At 50.9% G+C, this 16,940-nt stretch overlaps 9 protein-coding genes across 9 annotated transcripts; 5 read left to right on the top strand and 4 right to left on the bottom strand.

The window, feature by feature from the left end:
* Window positions 1–387: 387 nt before the first annotated feature.
* Window positions 388–1,449, top strand: CORC01_00889 (D-arabinitol 2-dehydrogenase; the record flags this gene model as incomplete). Its single annotated transcript, XM_022612545.1, has 3 exons — window positions 388–493; window positions 586–696; window positions 803–1,449. 3 exons carry the CDS (start codon window positions 388–390, stop codon window positions 1,447–1,449), a joined length of 864 nt encoding a protein of 287 aa, XP_022481162.1.
* Window positions 1,450–1,654: 205 nt separating this feature from the next.
* Window positions 1,655–2,427, bottom strand: CORC01_00888 (phosphoribulokinase/uridine kinase family protein; the record flags this gene model as incomplete). Its single annotated transcript, XM_022612544.1, has 2 exons — window positions 1,655–2,289; window positions 2,358–2,427. 2 exons carry the CDS (start codon window positions 2,425–2,427, stop codon window positions 1,655–1,657), a joined length of 705 nt encoding a protein of 234 aa, XP_022481161.1.
* Window positions 2,428–2,773: 346 nt separating this feature from the next.
* Window positions 2,774–3,821, bottom strand: CORC01_00887 (phytanoyl-CoA dioxygenase; the record flags this gene model as incomplete). Its single annotated transcript, XM_022612543.1, has 2 exons — window positions 2,774–3,719; window positions 3,784–3,821. The coding sequence occupies 2 exons, from the start codon at window positions 3,819–3,821 to the stop codon at window positions 2,774–2,776; spliced, it is 984 nt and encodes a 327-aa protein (XP_022481160.1).
* Window positions 3,822–4,728: 907 nt separating this feature from the next.
* On the top strand, window positions 4,729–6,685 carry CORC01_00886 (D-xylulose reductase A; the record flags this gene model as incomplete). Its single annotated transcript, XM_022612542.1, has 15 exons — window positions 4,729–4,847; window positions 4,913–4,945; window positions 5,003–5,036; window positions 5,105–5,171; window positions 5,248–5,297; window positions 5,352–5,397; window positions 5,455–5,539; window positions 5,590–5,608; window positions 5,661–5,687; window positions 5,740–5,840; window positions 5,897–6,056; window positions 6,112–6,327; window positions 6,390–6,469; window positions 6,525–6,610; window positions 6,666–6,685. 15 exons carry the CDS (start codon window positions 4,729–4,731, stop codon window positions 6,683–6,685), a joined length of 1,143 nt encoding a protein of 380 aa, XP_022481159.1.
* A 628-nt stretch (window positions 6,686–7,313) lies between these two features.
* CORC01_00885 (alcohol dehydrogenase) lies at window positions 7,314–8,979 on the bottom strand (the record flags this gene model as incomplete). The annotated part of the gene is made up of 10 exons (XM_022612541.1): window positions 7,314–7,456; window positions 7,520–7,637; window positions 7,702–7,745; window positions 7,823–7,969; window positions 8,035–8,137; window positions 8,193–8,219; window positions 8,273–8,338; window positions 8,537–8,662; window positions 8,726–8,818; window positions 8,875–8,979. The coding sequence occupies 10 exons, from the start codon at window positions 8,977–8,979 to the stop codon at window positions 7,314–7,316; spliced, it is 972 nt and encodes a 323-aa protein (XP_022481158.1).
* A 1,267-nt stretch (window positions 8,980–10,246) lies between these two features.
* CORC01_00884 (uncharacterized protein) lies at window positions 10,247–12,106 on the top strand (the record flags this gene model as incomplete). The annotated part of the gene is made up of 8 exons (XM_022612540.1): window positions 10,247–10,292; window positions 10,352–10,545; window positions 10,608–10,767; window positions 10,830–10,990; window positions 11,047–11,383; window positions 11,445–11,664; window positions 11,717–11,848; window positions 11,905–12,106. 8 exons carry the CDS (start codon window positions 10,247–10,249, stop codon window positions 12,104–12,106), a joined length of 1,452 nt encoding a protein of 483 aa, XP_022481157.1.
* Window positions 12,107–12,678: 572 nt separating this feature from the next.
* Window positions 12,679–13,327, top strand: CORC01_00883 (uncharacterized protein; the record flags this gene model as incomplete). Its single annotated transcript, XM_022612539.1, has 2 exons — window positions 12,679–13,119; window positions 13,190–13,327. The coding sequence occupies 2 exons, from the start codon at window positions 12,679–12,681 to the stop codon at window positions 13,325–13,327; spliced, it is 579 nt and encodes a 192-aa protein (XP_022481156.1).
* A 781-nt stretch (window positions 13,328–14,108) lies between these two features.
* CORC01_00882 (ADP-ribose pyrophosphatase) lies at window positions 14,109–14,980 on the bottom strand (the record flags this gene model as incomplete). Its single annotated transcript, XM_022612538.1, has 5 exons — window positions 14,109–14,331; window positions 14,390–14,405; window positions 14,466–14,776; window positions 14,846–14,880; window positions 14,936–14,980. 5 exons carry the CDS (start codon window positions 14,978–14,980, stop codon window positions 14,109–14,111), a joined length of 630 nt encoding a protein of 209 aa, XP_022481155.1.
* Window positions 14,981–16,076: 1,096 nt separating this feature from the next.
* On the top strand, window positions 16,077–16,675 carry CORC01_00881 (uncharacterized protein; the record flags this gene model as incomplete). Its single annotated transcript, XM_022612537.1, has 2 exons — window positions 16,077–16,118; window positions 16,196–16,675. 2 exons carry the CDS (start codon window positions 16,077–16,079, stop codon window positions 16,673–16,675), a joined length of 522 nt encoding a protein of 173 aa, XP_022481154.1.
* Window positions 16,676–16,940: the final 265 nt, after the last annotated feature.

Genomic DNA, 16,940 nt, shown 5'->3' with positions numbered 1-16,940 from the left:
CCTAACGAATGTCACCAGCTCAAACGGTCTCACTTCCGCTTGCTCCGACACTCTCTCTAGAAGCAGCATCTGATGGGCCAGGCCAAAGCAGTCATTCACGAAGGTGGCGGACAAGTGCGGAAGTGCGGGAAGAGCACCGCCTGGTGGTCTTTGGACAGGTACCGGTACTCATGCGGGGGAAGGGGGGGGGGGGGATCATCATGCAGGGACCTCTGCGTCACGCCGCATGTGCTACACATGGCGACGCAACAGCAAATTTGAAGGGTCTTCTTCGCATTTGATATCACAGTTCCAGACTGACATGACACGTTTGCACTTCTTTTACGAAATCTTCTCGCTGAATAGTACAGATACGTGTCCCTGAGGACGCATCACGACGAAAGCAACATGAGCAACACGGCAGACCCCTCGTTCCGAGAGGTGAAGGCGCGGCAGGGCGGCCCTACAACTCGGACTGCGGACTTGTTCCGCCTGGATGGTCGCACCATCATCAGTAAGTGTCACGTCGTGTCTATCCGATTTTCAAAATGAGTGAGATCCGAGAAAGCTGAAAGAAATCAAAGCTAACGTGAATCAAACAAACAGTAACTGGCGGCGCCGGCTACCTGGGTATCGAAGTTGCCCAGGCGGTACTGGAGGCTGGAGGCAACCCTGTGTGTCTTGATATTGTCACCAGTCCTCCCAGCGAACCTTGGAGTAAGTTAGCAACCCGTTCTCTGCTGAAAAAAGTGGTTTCAAATGCTTGGAACTGCAATTTCAGAGGTGACGAGGAGTAGCCATAGCTGACTTCCGAATTTCACAGATCAATTGGAAAAGCTCGCCTCCAAGTCTGGCCAGCAGTTGTTATACCATCGCCTCGACGTGACCAACGAGAACAGCATCACGACGGTATTCAAAGAGCTCGTACCGACCCTCCACTATCCCATACGGGGCTTGGTAGCTTGTGCCGGCGTGTCCGACAACGACCCCGCGCACGAATTCTCCATCGAGCGCTTCCGCCGCCTCATGGAGATCAACGTCACCGGCACATTTGCAGCGGCGCAAGCCGTGGCCCTGGAGATGAGCAAGGCCGACGTGGACGGCAGCATGGTCCTGGTCGCGAGCATGAGCGGAACAAATGTCAACAAGGGGGTCGACACCGCCGCGTACAACTCGTCCAAGTCGGCCATCTTGCAACTCGCGCGGTCGCTGGCGGCCGAATGGGGCTCGCGCAAGGGTATGCCGCTCATCAGGGTCAACAGCCTGTCGCCGGGGTACATCAGGACCCCCGCCACCGCCGAGGCGCTGCTGAAGCCTGGCATGGAGAACCAGTGGACGGGGGACAACATGCTGTACCGCCTGAGCGCCGTGGACGAGTTCCGAGGACCGGTGCTTTTCCTCCTGGGAGATGCGAGCAGCTTCATGACGGCGGCGGACCTGCGGGTAGACGGCGGGCATTGTGCATGGTAGAAGCTACAGAATAGCCAAGGCGACTAGCATTTACACGCATAAAATAGACGTCAAATTTTGCAATCTAGTTCCGGCTGCGAGTAGCAGCGAAAATGAAGTAATGGCAACTTGCTTTCACCCAGTCGTTTACAAGATTTAGACCGCCGTGGTTATAGACATGGGATGTAATTCCCGTAGAAATGAAAAGAAGTCAAGTTCTACCCATCTAGACCAATACGAGATTCTCCTGGCAAGGAAGCCTATTCTCTCTAATGTCCTTCGCATTGAGCTCATCGGTTCCAGTCGCGCGTTCCCAAGCCTCCTTCTCGTCCTTCACTATGCCCGCCTGCAGGTGCCTGATAGCGAGCCTCTTATGGGCCACCTCAGCGGGCGTGTCGACGTACCACAGCTCCGTCATCAACTCAGCAGCAGCCCTCCAGGGACCTCTGTTCAGTGCACAATAGTTTCCTTCCACCAAAACGATTCGAACGTGTTGGGGAATAGAAATATCGTCGGCCACAGGATCTTTGGTCGCGTGATCAAAGGAAGGGGCTTTCGCTTCCACCGGAGGCTCGGCGACAAGCTGGCGGACCATGGCCAGAAACCCATCCGCGTCAAAGGTGAAGGCAGCCCCGCGGCGATGGGTAGCGAAAACCGGATCGGGCATCGAGGCGAGATGGGCGCGGGAATAGTGAAAGCCGTCCATTGTGAGGTCTACGGCGGTGGGTGTACCATCTGGGCTCGGACGGAGCTCGTTGATGCGGGCGGTGACCAACCGAGCCAGTGTAGTCTTCCCGGAGCCGGGCACGCCAGAAATCCCAACGACAATTCTTTGCGCTGCATGCTGGGAGTCAAGCGCTGCTAGTGGCACCTGTTAGCGGCTGTTCAGGCCCTTGCTGTCTGACCCGGGGCACAGCAGCAGCACCTACAGAGCAGTTTATTGGAAAGCCGGTCAACCTCCGCCTCGACATTTGGCGCAAGACGCGTGCTGTCTTTCATGTTGGACTTGACGTGAGATTATTTTTGATGCAAGACAATTTCTTAGGTTCTTCGACGTTGCTGCATTAACCAATGGTTCAAACCTATTCACTTGATTCACTTGATGGGTGGTAATTCGGGCTTTATGCTTCACAGCAGGCGGGTGGCGGAGGATGGCGGGATTAGGGCGAGGTATGGCCTAAACTCTGCCACTGACACTTCCACCAGCAAACCACAAACATGGCATCAGGGAGAGTGTCAAGAACGCACAGCTCGCTCGTTTCAACGATGGACTACAGCTATTCAACCTAGATACAAGAAAATACTTTTATTTAATTTCCTGTTGCTCGGCCTATGGTGGTGGCGACTAATACGGCTTCAACCCAGCCAACTTTAACAAAGTATCGTTCACCTCGGGTTTCTCCTGCGGCTGGTCCCTGTTTCGTGGATCAACAGTGCCATCGGGGAGATGGGCCAGCTGAGGCCGAAGCCAAATGTTGTCGTGTGCCCAATGGGTCGTTGCCCCATAGACGTTGAACACGCGTGCTTTCTCTTCAAGGGCTTCTTTGGTAGCAAGTTTGGCGGGAGAGTACGACGCGTAGATGACGGCTCGGATCGTGTTGCTGTTCGCCGTGGGCTCGGCGCCCCAGTGCACCGTCCGCGAGTCCCACAAGATCAGGTCGCCGGGCTCAGCCTTGACCTTGCACGCCTTGAGCCCTTTGCTTTCGAACCACTCTATCTCATCCTCGCTGAAGCGGCGCCAGTCGATTTCGGGCCAGGAGGACCGATCGGTTTGTGTGTCGAAAAACTCGGCGTTGTACGCATTCGAGCCCGGCATCACCATGAGCGAGCCGTCCTCATCGCCCACGGGGCTCAGGTTGATGATGCCCTGGATGCAGTGCAGCCCGCGCTTGAATGGGGACTGGTCAACGTGGGGCCACGGGGCCCGAGGGGGCTTGTCCTTGCGCCCTGGAAGCGTGATGTTGAGCGAGTCGAAGGAGACGAGCAGCTCGTTTGTGTTCCAGACTTTGGAAAAGGCATCCAAAACGCCGGGTTCCGTACGGGCATCCCACATGAACTTTTCGTGAACAACGCAGTAGTTGTCAAAGGTGTTTAGTTTGCTCTGGACCGGCATGTTTTCAGCAAGCCAGGTGCTGGGGTCGTTCAAGTCCAGCGGCAGGCCGAACGAAGTAAGCCACTTCAGTGCCCGTTGTTGGTATTCGACAGCACGTTCGCGGGGGATAGCGCCCTTTACGACTGCATATCCTTTAGTACGCAGGTCATCTCGCCAGTCGCCGTAGGAGGCGTCAAGCCTGGAATTGAAGTCAACATCAACAACGTTTTCCCGCAACAATCAAGTGCCTGGACATGACTCACTGGAGAAGAGGGCTCGCAGTAGTGGTCTGGGTCGCCATGGTTCGTGAGCAGGCGCTGAAGCGAAGAAGCTGGTTGCAGTTGGCAGTTGTTGGATACCTTGGCTTAGCGGGTGCGATGGTGCAGTTGAATCGGCTTGTGGGCTTCCAAGGGCCCGGAACCGAAGCAACGTTTGCTTTTATGCGTTGAACGCTTGCCACTTGGGTGCACAGCGGTCTCCTCAAAGCCATCTTGTTGCAGGCTATGGTCGCAACGCCGCTGTCCAGTGCACTTACAGCCACTGAAATCCAACGGAAATGCCCTGAAATAGGGTTCCCTGCCTCGTGTATTGGCTATCCCACCTGCCACACGATGTCGTCACCCCAGCCCAAGCAATGAGATCCCTAGACCTGGTGATCGTGATCGTAAGTTCCCGGGGATGGCGCCACAGCGGAGGCCAGCATTGGGAGATCCTTCGCATCCGCATGGCTCTACCGTGCTGTAAACAAGGAATTGTCACTGTATGCTCTATCCCGCTCATTCTGGGATCACGGCGGGATGCGGACGAAAAATACCTTGCTCCCGCTACCCGCTCATCCGCTCATCCGCCAGACCCACATCTCTGGTTGGACCGTCCTCCTCACGGACCGATGTACGCGCTAGGAAGACAGTTGAGGCATTGGGTTCGGCTTTACATCTCTTTGCGGGACAGTGAGCGGCCGCCGACTGCATCGAAATGGCGGGAACAGAAGTGTTGTCCGTCGGGCAAATCAGTTTGGCATCTGGGTGCCAGGGCCGACTGAGTACGGTGGGTCAAGAGCTGGTTTCTTAATTACATGTAGAATAGTACCACGTTATTGTATCACTGCGAATAACCTCAACTTGATCTAGGCCAGATATTGCCATTTCGATTAACAGTTTTGAACCAAACCCTTGAAGAAAAAAACCGTACAAATTTGAATTTCCATGATGACTTTGACTACCGAAGACACGAGAATCCCGACCGAGAACCATGCCTGCGTCATGCTGGGTATCGACAAGCTTGGTTTGGAGGGCCGACCTATGCCGCCTCCGCCGGGAGAATACGAGTGAGTGCGAGACAGCTTAGGGAATAGCTTCACAACACATTTGGATACTAAATTTCTTGCTATAGGGTCATAGTTGCACCAAAGAAAACAGGCATTTGGTAAGGACCACTCCAAAGTACGAGGGGAGTGAGCACTAACCATCATGGATCGACCAGTGGCTCGGACATGCACCTGTTTCTTGAAGGTCGCGTATGTTTATTGCAAAGATGAAGCCCAATGGCTATGATCTTTTGCTGACTTCAAAATTTCGTTGACAGGCGGGAGAGTCTATGTTTTGTGACCCGTTGATTCTTGGTCATGAAGCGGCTGGCGTTGTTGCCCAAGGTAAGTGTGACCAAAAGGGGGCATCTTAGTTGCCAATTGGGGGGAATGGGGGGGGATGGCTGACGGCTATTATCAGTGGGATCGAAAGTCACGTCTCTGCAGCTCGGCGATCGAGTAGCACTTGAAGTAAGCTTGACGAGTCGCGGTTCGCACAGCAACACTGACTGACCACGGTGCCAGCCCGGATTCTGCTGCAGGAGATGCGAGTTCTGCAAAGGCGGCGAATGTGAGAATAATGGATCATCTGACGTCCCCCAGTTGTTGTTGGCTAACTGCTTTGAAGATGGGCAATGTGGTGATTTCAAGTTTGCCGCGGCCGACGGTTTCGACGGAACTTTGCAAGGATTTTTCACGATCCCCGCCGATTTGTGAGTTCTTGGCCCAAGCCATTTCTACCTATCACTGACAAACAGCTTAGCTGCTATCGCCTTCCCGAGGTATGTGATGGAACAAACTCAGCAAAGCATGAACTGACGAGGAGGGCGCAAGTCCATGTCATTTGAGGAGGGAGCCCTGGTAAGAATTTATCCCTTGAGCCACCATCTGAACGAATTTGACCATCAGTCAGATCGAACCACTCGCAGTTGCCGTTATGGCAGTCAGCAGCGTGGCGAAGATGAAGCACAACGCCAATGTGGCAGTTTTCGGAGCTGGCCCCGTCGGCCTTTTGTGAGTTTGTCCCTGCTTCATGCCTGTTCCTGCAAACAAAATCTTATATGATCTAGAACCATGGCAGTCGCGAAAGCCCTTGGAGCTAGACGAATCTTGGCCGTGGATGTCAATCAACAGAGACTTGACTTTGCCAAAGACTACTGCGCAACGGATATCCACGCCGCTATCCCCAAGAACTCTGGAGAAGACAACATGTCTTACTCCAAACGACACGTAAGCCATTCAGAAGCCTTAGTGCAACGACTCGTATTCAACTGACTTTGTCTAGGCGCTGGAGATCATGAAGAAATTTGGACTCGGCGAACGTGGGGAGGGTATTGATCTAGTCGTGGAATGCTCAGGCGCCGAAGTTTGTGTCCAGACGGGAATCTGGCTTGCCAAGCGACGTGCCATGTTTGTTCAGGTCGGCGCGGGTCCCGCAAACAACCTCATCCCGATGTCCATCCTTGTGAATAAGGAGATCACAGTCAAGGGAAGTTTGAGAGTGAGTCATACCAAGAAAATCACAGAAAGTACACCAGGCAGACAGAGGCTGACCACTCTTAGTATGGGCCTGGTTGTTACCAGCTGGCTGTTGATCTTGTGAGACAGGGACGGATCAACTTGAAGCCCCTCTTGACACATCGGTGAGATATTCGCGCCCTTTCAAATACTTCCCCAAAGCTAATGTTGATTTTCAAGCTTCCCGTTCAAGGATGCCGCGAAGGCCTTCAAGGCAATGCAAAATGGGAAGGGTGAGGACGGGAAAGTGACAATCAAGGTCATCAGTAAGTGTTCATTCACATGAGGTCCCTCTCTACATCCAGACTGACAGTGGCAAAGTTGATGGGCCTTTGGCGTGAATGGATTCGATGAATCGAATTATGGTCTGTGAGAACTGATGAGTTGCACATTACCCGAGGTGTTGGTAATTTTTACGAAGGCTATCCTCCTAGTACAAAGCAATAAAATGCAGGATAGAGATAAAAGATTCCATACGTGTGCTGTGTTCTCCACGTCAAATATCATTGTGATTGTCGACTGTTTGGAGTAGAGCTGAGTGGAGAATGCGTCTCACCGTGCGTTGAGGAAATCCGCAACCTGCCTGCAAGTCCAACTGGAATACCTTCGATATTGCACGGGCTCCTAATGTCATTTAAATCCGTACATCGAGTTTCTTGGATATTTCATGATGGGAGGCAGAAGTAAACTTAGAACACGGCATCACTTGTCAGGGTGATTCTCCAGGAAATCGAGCAAGACTACGTATCAAAATATCACCCATGTTTAGGCAAAAGAATCATACCACTGCCAGTTGGATTCAAAAGGTGACTACTACTGTCTCTTGGAAGTTTATGCAAACGAAGACCGGCTATCGACTTGATGGCTCCTCTCTTCAATCCATTTCTTTGACCCCCATCAAACAAAACTAGCTGTCGATCTCCTATATCAAAGTCAGGTTTGAAACAGTGTCACACTTGGGTAGGAATCTCACGGTTGGTAAGGCTCCTCAAGAAATTTGATCTCCTCTTCACTCAATTCGATATCAAGTGCAGCCAGAGTCTCTTCGAACCGCTCAATCTTCGAAACGCCCACGATAGGAGCAGCTACAGCGTCCTTATGGAGAACCCAGGCTTCCGAGTGTTAGTATCAACATGTAGGCGGGCCGATGGGCAGGCTGGCTCAAGACGACATACCAAGACCGATCTGAGCCATGTTGCATCCGCGCTTCTCGGCTAGCTGCTCGACCCTTTGATTGACTTCTTTCTCCCACTCTGCACCAAGCAAGCCTTCGTCGTGATAGGCATCGGACGTCTACAAGGGAATTTCAGTGATTAGAATTTACCAGGCCGGAGGCTCATCAAAGGATTAATCTCACCGAGCGGACAGTCTCATACGCGCGAGACAGAGGCCGCGCCAAGTCTGGAAGGTTTTTCTCGTAATTAGCTTATGAACTTTGGGCTATTCTTTTGAGCCTCTGGCAGGAAGATACTACTTACGGCCTCTTGCGAGAGGACTCCACGGGGTCGAGCCGACGCCAAGGTATTTCAGCAATGGCATCATCTCCCGTTCTTCCTCTCGATACAAGAGATTATAGAGATTTTGACAATTCACAAATGGTGTGAGATTGTTATTCAGAGCGTAGTCTAGTGTAAAGGTTGAGTCAAACTCTGGGCGGAAAAAATTGATCATTCAACGACGGTCAACTTACTCTGCATCGCATGGAACTGCCATGCCCAACAGCTACTGATACCGATATAGCGGACGTAGCCTGCTTTGACAACATCATGCAAGGCCGTCATAGTCTCTTCGATCTTCAAAACACAATCAGTATGTGAGATATACAGTCCTGAAAAGGGGCTCTTATACCGGAGTTTCATAGTCAAATCGATGAAGCTGCAATGCGAACATTAGCTGTTGAGCGCTCTTCTTCATTGGAGCAAGCCTACCTGCAGAACGTCGATGTAGTCTGTGTCCAGCCTCTTGAGTGCCAGCTTGACATTGTCAAAGATGTGCTGAAATCAGATGCTGTCAGTCAATTGCATGAGAAGCAAGAAAGGCATCAGGATTGCACTTTTCGGTTGTTTCCAGACGTCATGGTAAGGCCTGCCGGGCCCTGTTTCTTGGAGTCTCCAACCGGGTGGAAAGACTGACAGATAATCCTGTCAGTGAAAGCATCAAAAAGGGAATATACATTTGCAGGGTCTTCCCACCTTGGTCATCACAACGACCGACTCACGCGGAACGGTTTTGAGGAACTTCCCAAGAATCTCCTCGCTGATACCGTTACAGTAGAAATTGGATGTATCAAACGTATTGAAACCCAGGTCCCACGCTCTCTGGTGGAGGTCAGATAAATGTAAGTCTTGGCTTCATTGGCATAAGATGCAGCACACGCATACCTTCAAGTGCTGAAGTGCCTCTTCTTCCTCGATGCGCCACGCGACATCTTCCTTCGTGCCGTAGGTTGCCATGCCGAGGATCAGTCGGGAAACCTGGATCCCACCATCAGCCAATAAGAAAGCATACGACTTATGATACATGTAGATACCTTCAAGCCACTCTTTCCCAAACGGACGTATGGCATTTTCGGGGCCGGCTTCGAGTGTCCGAACTCCGTAGGCACCGTCCTACCTTGGTATCCGCTGTTGATCATGACTGAGAGCAGGAAGAATGCTAATTGATAGGTCCTAGTAGCTCAAACTTGGGCAAAACTTTATTTGGGTGTTAAAAACATGCTCTCTTGTATTTCCACGATCGTGAGTGTGTCTCTTATACCGTGACGACACAATATCGCCTATCCCAAAACTCGCGAGTCTTAACAGCAACACAATTCATTCCCCCGCACTTCTTACTCTGCGAAACTGCAGGTGCATAACACCTCTCCTGGTGATCACTGGTAACCAAACATTGAAGATATAATTCATGCTAGCTGACGTCATCTCGAGCGTCTCAGAGCAGCTGTTGGTTTGCGGAAGAGCGGACTCTCAAATTTCATTCCGTGCGGAAGGGTTTCCGCTTGGCCGCCCTGCGACCTAATGCGGGCTTCCGCATATCACCTTTGAATTCACTACTTCCAGTTTGAGATGTTTGAGGCACCTGATCGTTGATGGAAGCGTCAGCATGCCCAGAGTCTGTCAACGCGCGTAGCAGACATTGACTTGCCAAAGGTGGTCGATCTTTTCCGACTCGGAGTACGAATTTCATTGCGGCTTTTTTACTATTCGTGGCCATGCAGACCACGTTCATGTGATGTCGGAGCGGGTAGGCGGAAACGCGGAGATATGGGATGGCCATGGTGCAACTTTTGGCAAGACATGGATGTTGGTAACGCGATGACATCAAGCAAGGTCGGAAAGCAGTCGGAGACATCGTTAGCTGGAAAATATGTCTATCGATTCTAACACAGTTGATGAGTACGTGTGTTCAGCAATGGCGGTCGTCAACAGACCGGGGTGACTGTTCCGGTCCCTTCGTCCGATGCACCCCAGGTTTTCCCCAGACCCGCGGATTCATTACCCCGGATTCGTGTGTATGTCTGCGTGTGGGGTGGTGTTTTTGGCTTGATATTCCGGCAAACGTATCGACATTCGTTGAAAACGCAGCCAGCATCAGTCGAATTTTAATGTACAAATGATGTTCACCGCCGTGATATACTGAGAGCTTACTTTGTTATTCGAGCTCTAAACCACCGAAATTTGTATCACGACCAGGTTTCGCAACATCTTATTTTTCACTGCTTTTCAAATCGCCTTTTATCAAAATGACTGGCCTGGAGTCCCAAATCCCTAACTATCGGTCCATTCCGAACAACACAAATGCTATCTGGTTCTTTGACCCATGTACGCAGAGCATCCCGTCATTTTCTGCGCTTGTCACATCCTTAGCATGGCTGATTCAGTTTACCAGGTCTCCGTATCAACATGATTCACTGCTTAGGCTGCTGCTTCACTTTATTCTTCAATGGTTGTAAGTCATAGCCCCGCATACCAGACTCCATGGGCGTGTCTGATAGAAATCTTTGACAGATGATGGAAGCTTGTTGAACGGACTTCAAAGCATCGATCGATGGCACAAATATTTCGATAACCCCAGTGCTACTACACTGGGCCTGATGAACTCGGCAGGGTTCCTTCCAGGCATTGTGGCTGGCTTCTGTGGTGACAGACTGGCTCAAACGATCGGCAAGCGTTGGACTCTCTGGATAGGAACTTGTATCGCGGTAAGATCTTGGGCACGTCCGCCAGTTGAGTCGCTTTTGCTGACTCGCATATGCCTCGCTAGATTGTTGGGATCATATTGATGTCTGTGTCTACCACCACTGGCATGTTCTGTGGAGGACGCACTATCCTCGGTTTTGGGACTCCGCTGGCTGTTACAGTGTCTCCTTCGCACCTTCAGGAGATCTCGCACCCCAGATATCGTGCTCAAGTGAGCTCATTCTGTAAGCTTTGTCTTCTCACTCCTATTCTGACTCTACCACTAATTTTGCAATTCTTCTGTTAGTCACATGCACATACTACATTGCTGCTGTACTATCAGCCGGGGTATGTCTGGGCTGCATGAATATTCCTTCGGAAATGTCTTGGCGCATCCCATGCTGGACGCAACTCGTAGGTCCGACATTGACTTTGGCCCTGACTAGCACAATGCCAGAGTCCCCGAGGGTGAGTCAATTGTCCTCAGGTCGATTGCAAAGGGACGATGCTAACCCTGCTCTCAGTGGCTCGTGAAAGAAGGCAGATTGACACAAGCACGCGCGATTCTCGTCAAGTATCATGCGAACGGAAAGGAGAATGACGAGTTGGTTGACTATGAGTTCCGAGAAATCGTGGATGCATTAAAGCTAGAGGACCTTAACAAGCAGACAACGTACCTTGACTTCTTCAGGACCCCAGGAAACCGACATAGACTGATCATTCTGATCGTCGTTGGGGCAAGTTTGAATTGGGTGGGGAACGGAATTTTCGCTTATTTCCTAAATCCGATACTCAACGGAATTGGTGTCACCAATACTCGCTCTCAACTTCTCATCCTCGTCGGCCTCAATATTTGGAATTGTTCGTGCTGCTGATCCCTCTCATGCTCCTACAAAGTCCGGGAGCTAATTTGGAGAAATAGTGATTTGGTCTACCTCTGCTGCCATCAATATCGACAAAATTGGCCGCCGACCTCTTTGGCTCACGGCCACCAGCGGTCAGCTAGTCACCATGGCAGTAACCATGGGATTATCGGCTGCGTACACAGAGTATGGGATTAAAGCCGCAGGAACAGCTGTTATACCCTTCTTTTTCCTCTTTTATGCGTCATACGATATCGCTTACACACCCATGTCATATGGGTAAGCCTGCATGCTAGTACTTCGACATGAACCTCCACTAACGCATGGTTAGTTACCCAACTGAGATCCTGACATATAGCCTTCGAACCAAAGGGCTGGCTATTTACATTGTTGTCGTTGCCATGGCTGTATCTTTGAATACTTGGATCAACCCAATTGCACTCGATGCTTTGGGCTGGAAGTAGTAAGTCGAGTGCCGAGGGAGAACATGTGTCCAGAATCTGATATCATACCTCCCAGCTACGCGGTTTACATAGCCATCAACGCAATCCTGCTCGTCATTCAATATTTCAAATTTCCGGAGACCAAAGACCGTACCATCGAAGAGATAGCAACGATATTTGACGCCCCACAAGCTGCTACGGTCATGTATGCACGGGGTGAGAGTCTGGAAAGGGACGTTCGGAGCGTGAGAGAGGAGCCTGAGGCCAAGAGCATGTAACATTGACGGGCTACACGTAATCGACCAAGCCCTATTTAGCTTCTCTGCTAAATTTGAATCAGTTATATACACTTACGCACTCGTCACTCGGCCTCTATTGGGTACAATTCAGGGGTCATGTTTACTTGAACACCTCCACTTGGAATCTGCGAATGGCAGCGGCCCTCCGCCTTCTTCCTTAGAGGTAGCAAGACATATTCACTACAACCATCGCTTCTTAAGTATACAGCTTGACTTATTATTCCGGAGGCTATGTGGCTGGGATTTCAACCGGATTGTGAGTACAAGTTGGCGGTTTCAGGAGACAACTTCCGATTAGAGTCATGTGAAAGACAGCCAGACAGATAGTGTGTCATTGCAGTGAATGTTAGGGACTTGCTCCTGACCGGACATGAAATTCACCGTGTCAGCCCGGTCCTGTGTGTACCTTATATATGCCACGTCGGTCGACCCCGTAACGAATAGATATGGATGAAGAACAGCAAGCATCACTCGACATTGATAAGTCATTTGTCTTTGACCGCCACCACTTGGGTCTTATCCGACTTTGATCTGACACCCGGATATTCATCATGCAGCTCAACTTCCCGACCCTTGCTTTAGCCGCTGGGCTTGCCAGCAACGTCCAGGCCGCCGCTATCGTTTCACCCCGCAACGATTCCAACCCTACGCTTATGTACAGCCGGGCCGTCGAAGCTGGAAGCCTGCAGTACTGGGGTTCTGCTTCTGAACAGCCTGTCATGTTCGATTGGGAAGCCGCCTGGACAAACCCGGCATCCTGGCCACCGGTCCCTTTGTCGGATGCACCGACAGTCAACCAGCAGTGCGGCAATGATGACGTGTTTTGTTCCGAAGTAAACCTCGCGCCTACGGATCTGTGCGAGAAAATGATCGACATCCTGATCCGCAACCGCGGCGTCGACATCCCCAGCGGCGTGAACGGTCTCTCGCTGACCTCGGGTCGCTGGGTCTGCTATATGGCCTGGAGGAGTTCAGTCGACAACATGCGCCAGGTACGTGGTCTTGAACGTGTTTCCGGTCCCCTCCTATTTGCAGCTTTACTAAATAACATGACTTGCCAAGGGTTATCTCATCAACGCTGCTGAGGCCACTCTGCGCAAATGTGGAGCGAATGGGGCCGTTTCGGGTTGGGCAGAAACCGTGAACCTCAACAACGCTTGCACCAGCCAGTGTCTGTCCAACCGCTTCGACTGTCGATAGATTACTGTGATGCTCGGCTCTCGAGTGGAGGCAAACTTATCTACTGAGATTCACCCGGTGGATCCAAGACAAACAAGGTTCCAAAGTCTCGATCTGCTAATCTGATTCACGGTTGGCCCGCTCAAGAGATTGCAACACACCAATCTTTGGCAGGCAACTTGAAAGACAATTTCCTGGCTCTGAGAGCTGCAACAGAATTAGAGGGAACAGTTGTTGTTTGCGTGATACTTAGCTAGGTAATCAGCAATGCAAACCCAGTACAAAAAGAAAACTTGGTCTATTTTGAAAGGTTCTATGAGTTCCACAGCGAATTTATATTGTCCGTATAAGAACAGAATATAGAAGATAATCAATATTCTCATATTGGTTTCTTAAAAGTGTAGACTAGTCATTGATAAATATTATATTTGTGTTATGTGTAGATATCCAATATCGAGGCTCTGGCCCTCCGATGGGAAAAGAGTAGGCGCAGAGATATCAGGGGTTTGGCCTTCTTGCGCGATCCAAGACAGCACCAAGACTTTCGGTATTCCTCATCTAGGTGGAATAACCTAGGAATAATCTCGGTCGTCGCGGGAGACCTGGTTGGAAGTTAGGACGGGTGATACAAAGTCGTATTCATGTCGACTTTGATAGAATACGATCCAAGATTTTCTTAGTAAGTCGGGATTTCTACTGCGAATCAAAGTAGCAAGCATGCTTTACACTAACAACGTCAAAACATCTAGGTTTTCTTTTTCGATTGACACGTTGCCACGCGTGCTTATTCCAATCGCATGGTTTATGACCGCCACAGCCGAGACATTTCAAACCCTTCTATCAAGGAGCCCAGCTTCCCGTCGATGGCAGACCCTTCAGACTCTAGCCTTCTGCATTCAGCATAAAGTTGGTTCAAAGGTAGTGAAAAACACTCAATGAACTCTCCCTCTTCTAAACGTGGCTTTGGGTTCCGGTTCCCATCCGCCTGCATGTCTATATCAACGTGGACCATGACGGAACAAGAACTGTACAGAGTCAGCATTCTGCCGCTAGGATATTGGCGAGGATATTGGCGCGACTTACTTGGAAAAGCCAGGAGCTTACATACGTATTAGCTTTGAAACTCTTCAGTCTAGATGAGTTCAGGGCGATGACATACCGCCGAAAAGCTTTGGACGGCTTCTATGAGAATCCGGCTTGATAGTGCCGACGTAGCCTGTCTCTTCTGCGAGCTCGCGGATCGCACACTGCTCCACGGTTTCGTTTTCATCGAGTAGGCCAGCGGGAAGCTCGATGCAGATCTTCCCTACAGCTGGACGAAACTGTCGTTGAAGAAGAAGCTCTGGGCCAGCATCTTTCTTTAACACAGCGACTATATGGACCGCGTCGACAGAGCTGCCTGCCGGGCGTGTCTTTCTCTGTACTCCTTCCCAGACACGGTCCTTGCCATCGACATCTTTGTATTTTATCCTAAGGTTAGTTTATTAGACATACTGAAACCTGGTAATTCATCAACGATGTTCATGCTATGAGACTGACTTGACCAATGTCATCCATCTTGCATCTCCGATTTCCTGGAACGGTGAGTCATCAACTCGTTCTTAGAATCGGCGTCATATCTGAACTTACCAAAGGCTCAGATGAAACTACATGTGGAGTCATTTGTGCTGCCATGTTGACCGGCTGCGCTTTCCTGTGTCGGCAATCTTCCGAACGATGCAGAGCTGGTTGGATTAAGGAACTGACTTCCAGGTAGCGTCAGGTCCAAGCTAGAAACATATTTCCAGTGGGGTGGAGGGGCAAGATGAAAATGCGGGGTAACATCATCTTTAGACTTCACTCAGGTAGGATCAATTAGGCGGGAATAGAGGATGGAGAGATAACATTAGGTACCTATTTTCAGTAATGTGACGCAAGATGTAGGGACGCAGAGATTGTATCAATGACTGAGTAAGCCGTTCTTCGAGCAGAAAGGTAACCTACCACATTTGGGTCGGAGGTCATGACCTGGATTGGCGAATTTTCGTGAGACCTTTCCGGCTATGAAGGCTACTATGAGTGAAATCAAGTCACTGCGGGGAGGCGCCGACCGTGACGATCGATGTGAAGTCATTCAGTGACACCTTTGCCTTCGGAATATACATCAGCCCACGTTAAAGTGATGAAGAATTACATCTGTCAGGTGTTGCGCACTGAGAAGCTAAGGTTAGATTTAGGGCCATGTTCGTCATCTTGACTTCAGTTGTCAACCTCGCGCCGGCCCGCTCACCAGTCTCCACACCCTGGTGAGGCCATGGTGAGGCTTCGGTCAGGGTCGATCGGCTGAGTCTGTGCAAGATTGCCCGCCGCTCAAATTCTAGGCAAAACAACTCGCGCAACCACCAGGTATTGGGTCGTGGGAGTATCTCGATGTGCTCCAATGGGGGGAAGATGAGGCGACAATATGATGTAATTTGGTGGCCATCCCACGACACGCCATAGTTCTGCGGGCGATGTTGTGGGGAGCTGAAGTCATCCCTCAGTGGATGCGGCGTCTGTGCCTGGAGATTTATCTCCGGTCTGGGTTGAGGTGAGAGCTCAACATGATGTCATGCGCTGAGAAGGTGTTTTTAAATGGCAACCATAGAACCTCGGCGAGATGGAGAATCGCAAGACAATTTACTCCCGCGATTAAGACACGGAGGAAGGCGAATCATTACACCCTGAACGAATTATCACAACACAAATATACACTGAACACCAATCCATCACTCAAAACCAACCCATCAAAATGTCTGCTCAGTACAACAAGGCCCCAAGTGCTGGCGCCAAGGTGTGTCTTGACAACCCTGGAGTCATGCAAGCCTGCTTTCAACATTTGCCGGGAACCAAAAGCTAACAAGGCCACAGGTTGAGCCCGGCTCCGACGTCCGTCCCACCCGAAGCGAAGCCACTGGCCCCGTCCTCACGGACTCCCTTGCAGCCGAGTCCGCCAGCAAAGGCGGCGAATTCGCCTCCAACGGCGATATCGGCGCAAGCGCCACCACCGGTTCTTTCCGAACCGTCACCAGCTCTACTCCCGTGTCTGGCGCCGCACCGGTCTCCGATCAGGCCGCCGAAGCGCCGACATATGTGAACAACCAATACGTCCGCGATCATAACGGGCCTCATGGAAGGGGCATTACCGAGGGCTTCGACACGGACAACACAAAGAATGGCATGCAGGCTGCATTTAACGCCGAGGTCGGCAGCAAGAATGATCCTGGCCGGGTAGCGGAGCAGGGGCTTCTGCAGAGCCAGACGAAGGCTGGGCGCGATGCTGGGCCTCGACAGACCAAGGTTGGTGGGCAGACTGTGTACGAGAGGTTGAAGAGCGATGTTCAGGCGTAGGATGCATTGGGTGATGGAGCATGTTTGATGACCTCTGTATGAATACTAGCACTAGATTCCCCGAGCGTGGATGATGATGAAGTCAGGTATGAAAGTCATTCTATAAAGGCAGAATCTGTGGCCACTAAATGATTGAGATGTCTATCACTATGCTTGCCAACAGGCTAAGTACAGAAATGACGAACATGAGCGTTTACGTCAAAGGAGGTTGACCGTTGACGATGTCTTGCCATTTGCATAGTGGCTTTTTCTATTTCACACAATT

This window comes from Colletotrichum orchidophilum (genome assembly GCF_001831195.1).
Source record: "Colletotrichum orchidophilum strain IMI 309357 chromosome Unknown Scaffold_4.1, whole genome shotgun sequence".
NCBI lineage: Eukaryota > Fungi > Ascomycota > Sordariomycetes > Glomerellales > Glomerellaceae > Colletotrichum > Colletotrichum orchidophilum.
Note: the sequence above shows the minus strand (reverse complement) of the source record. Positions and strands in the feature narration are given on the sequence as shown.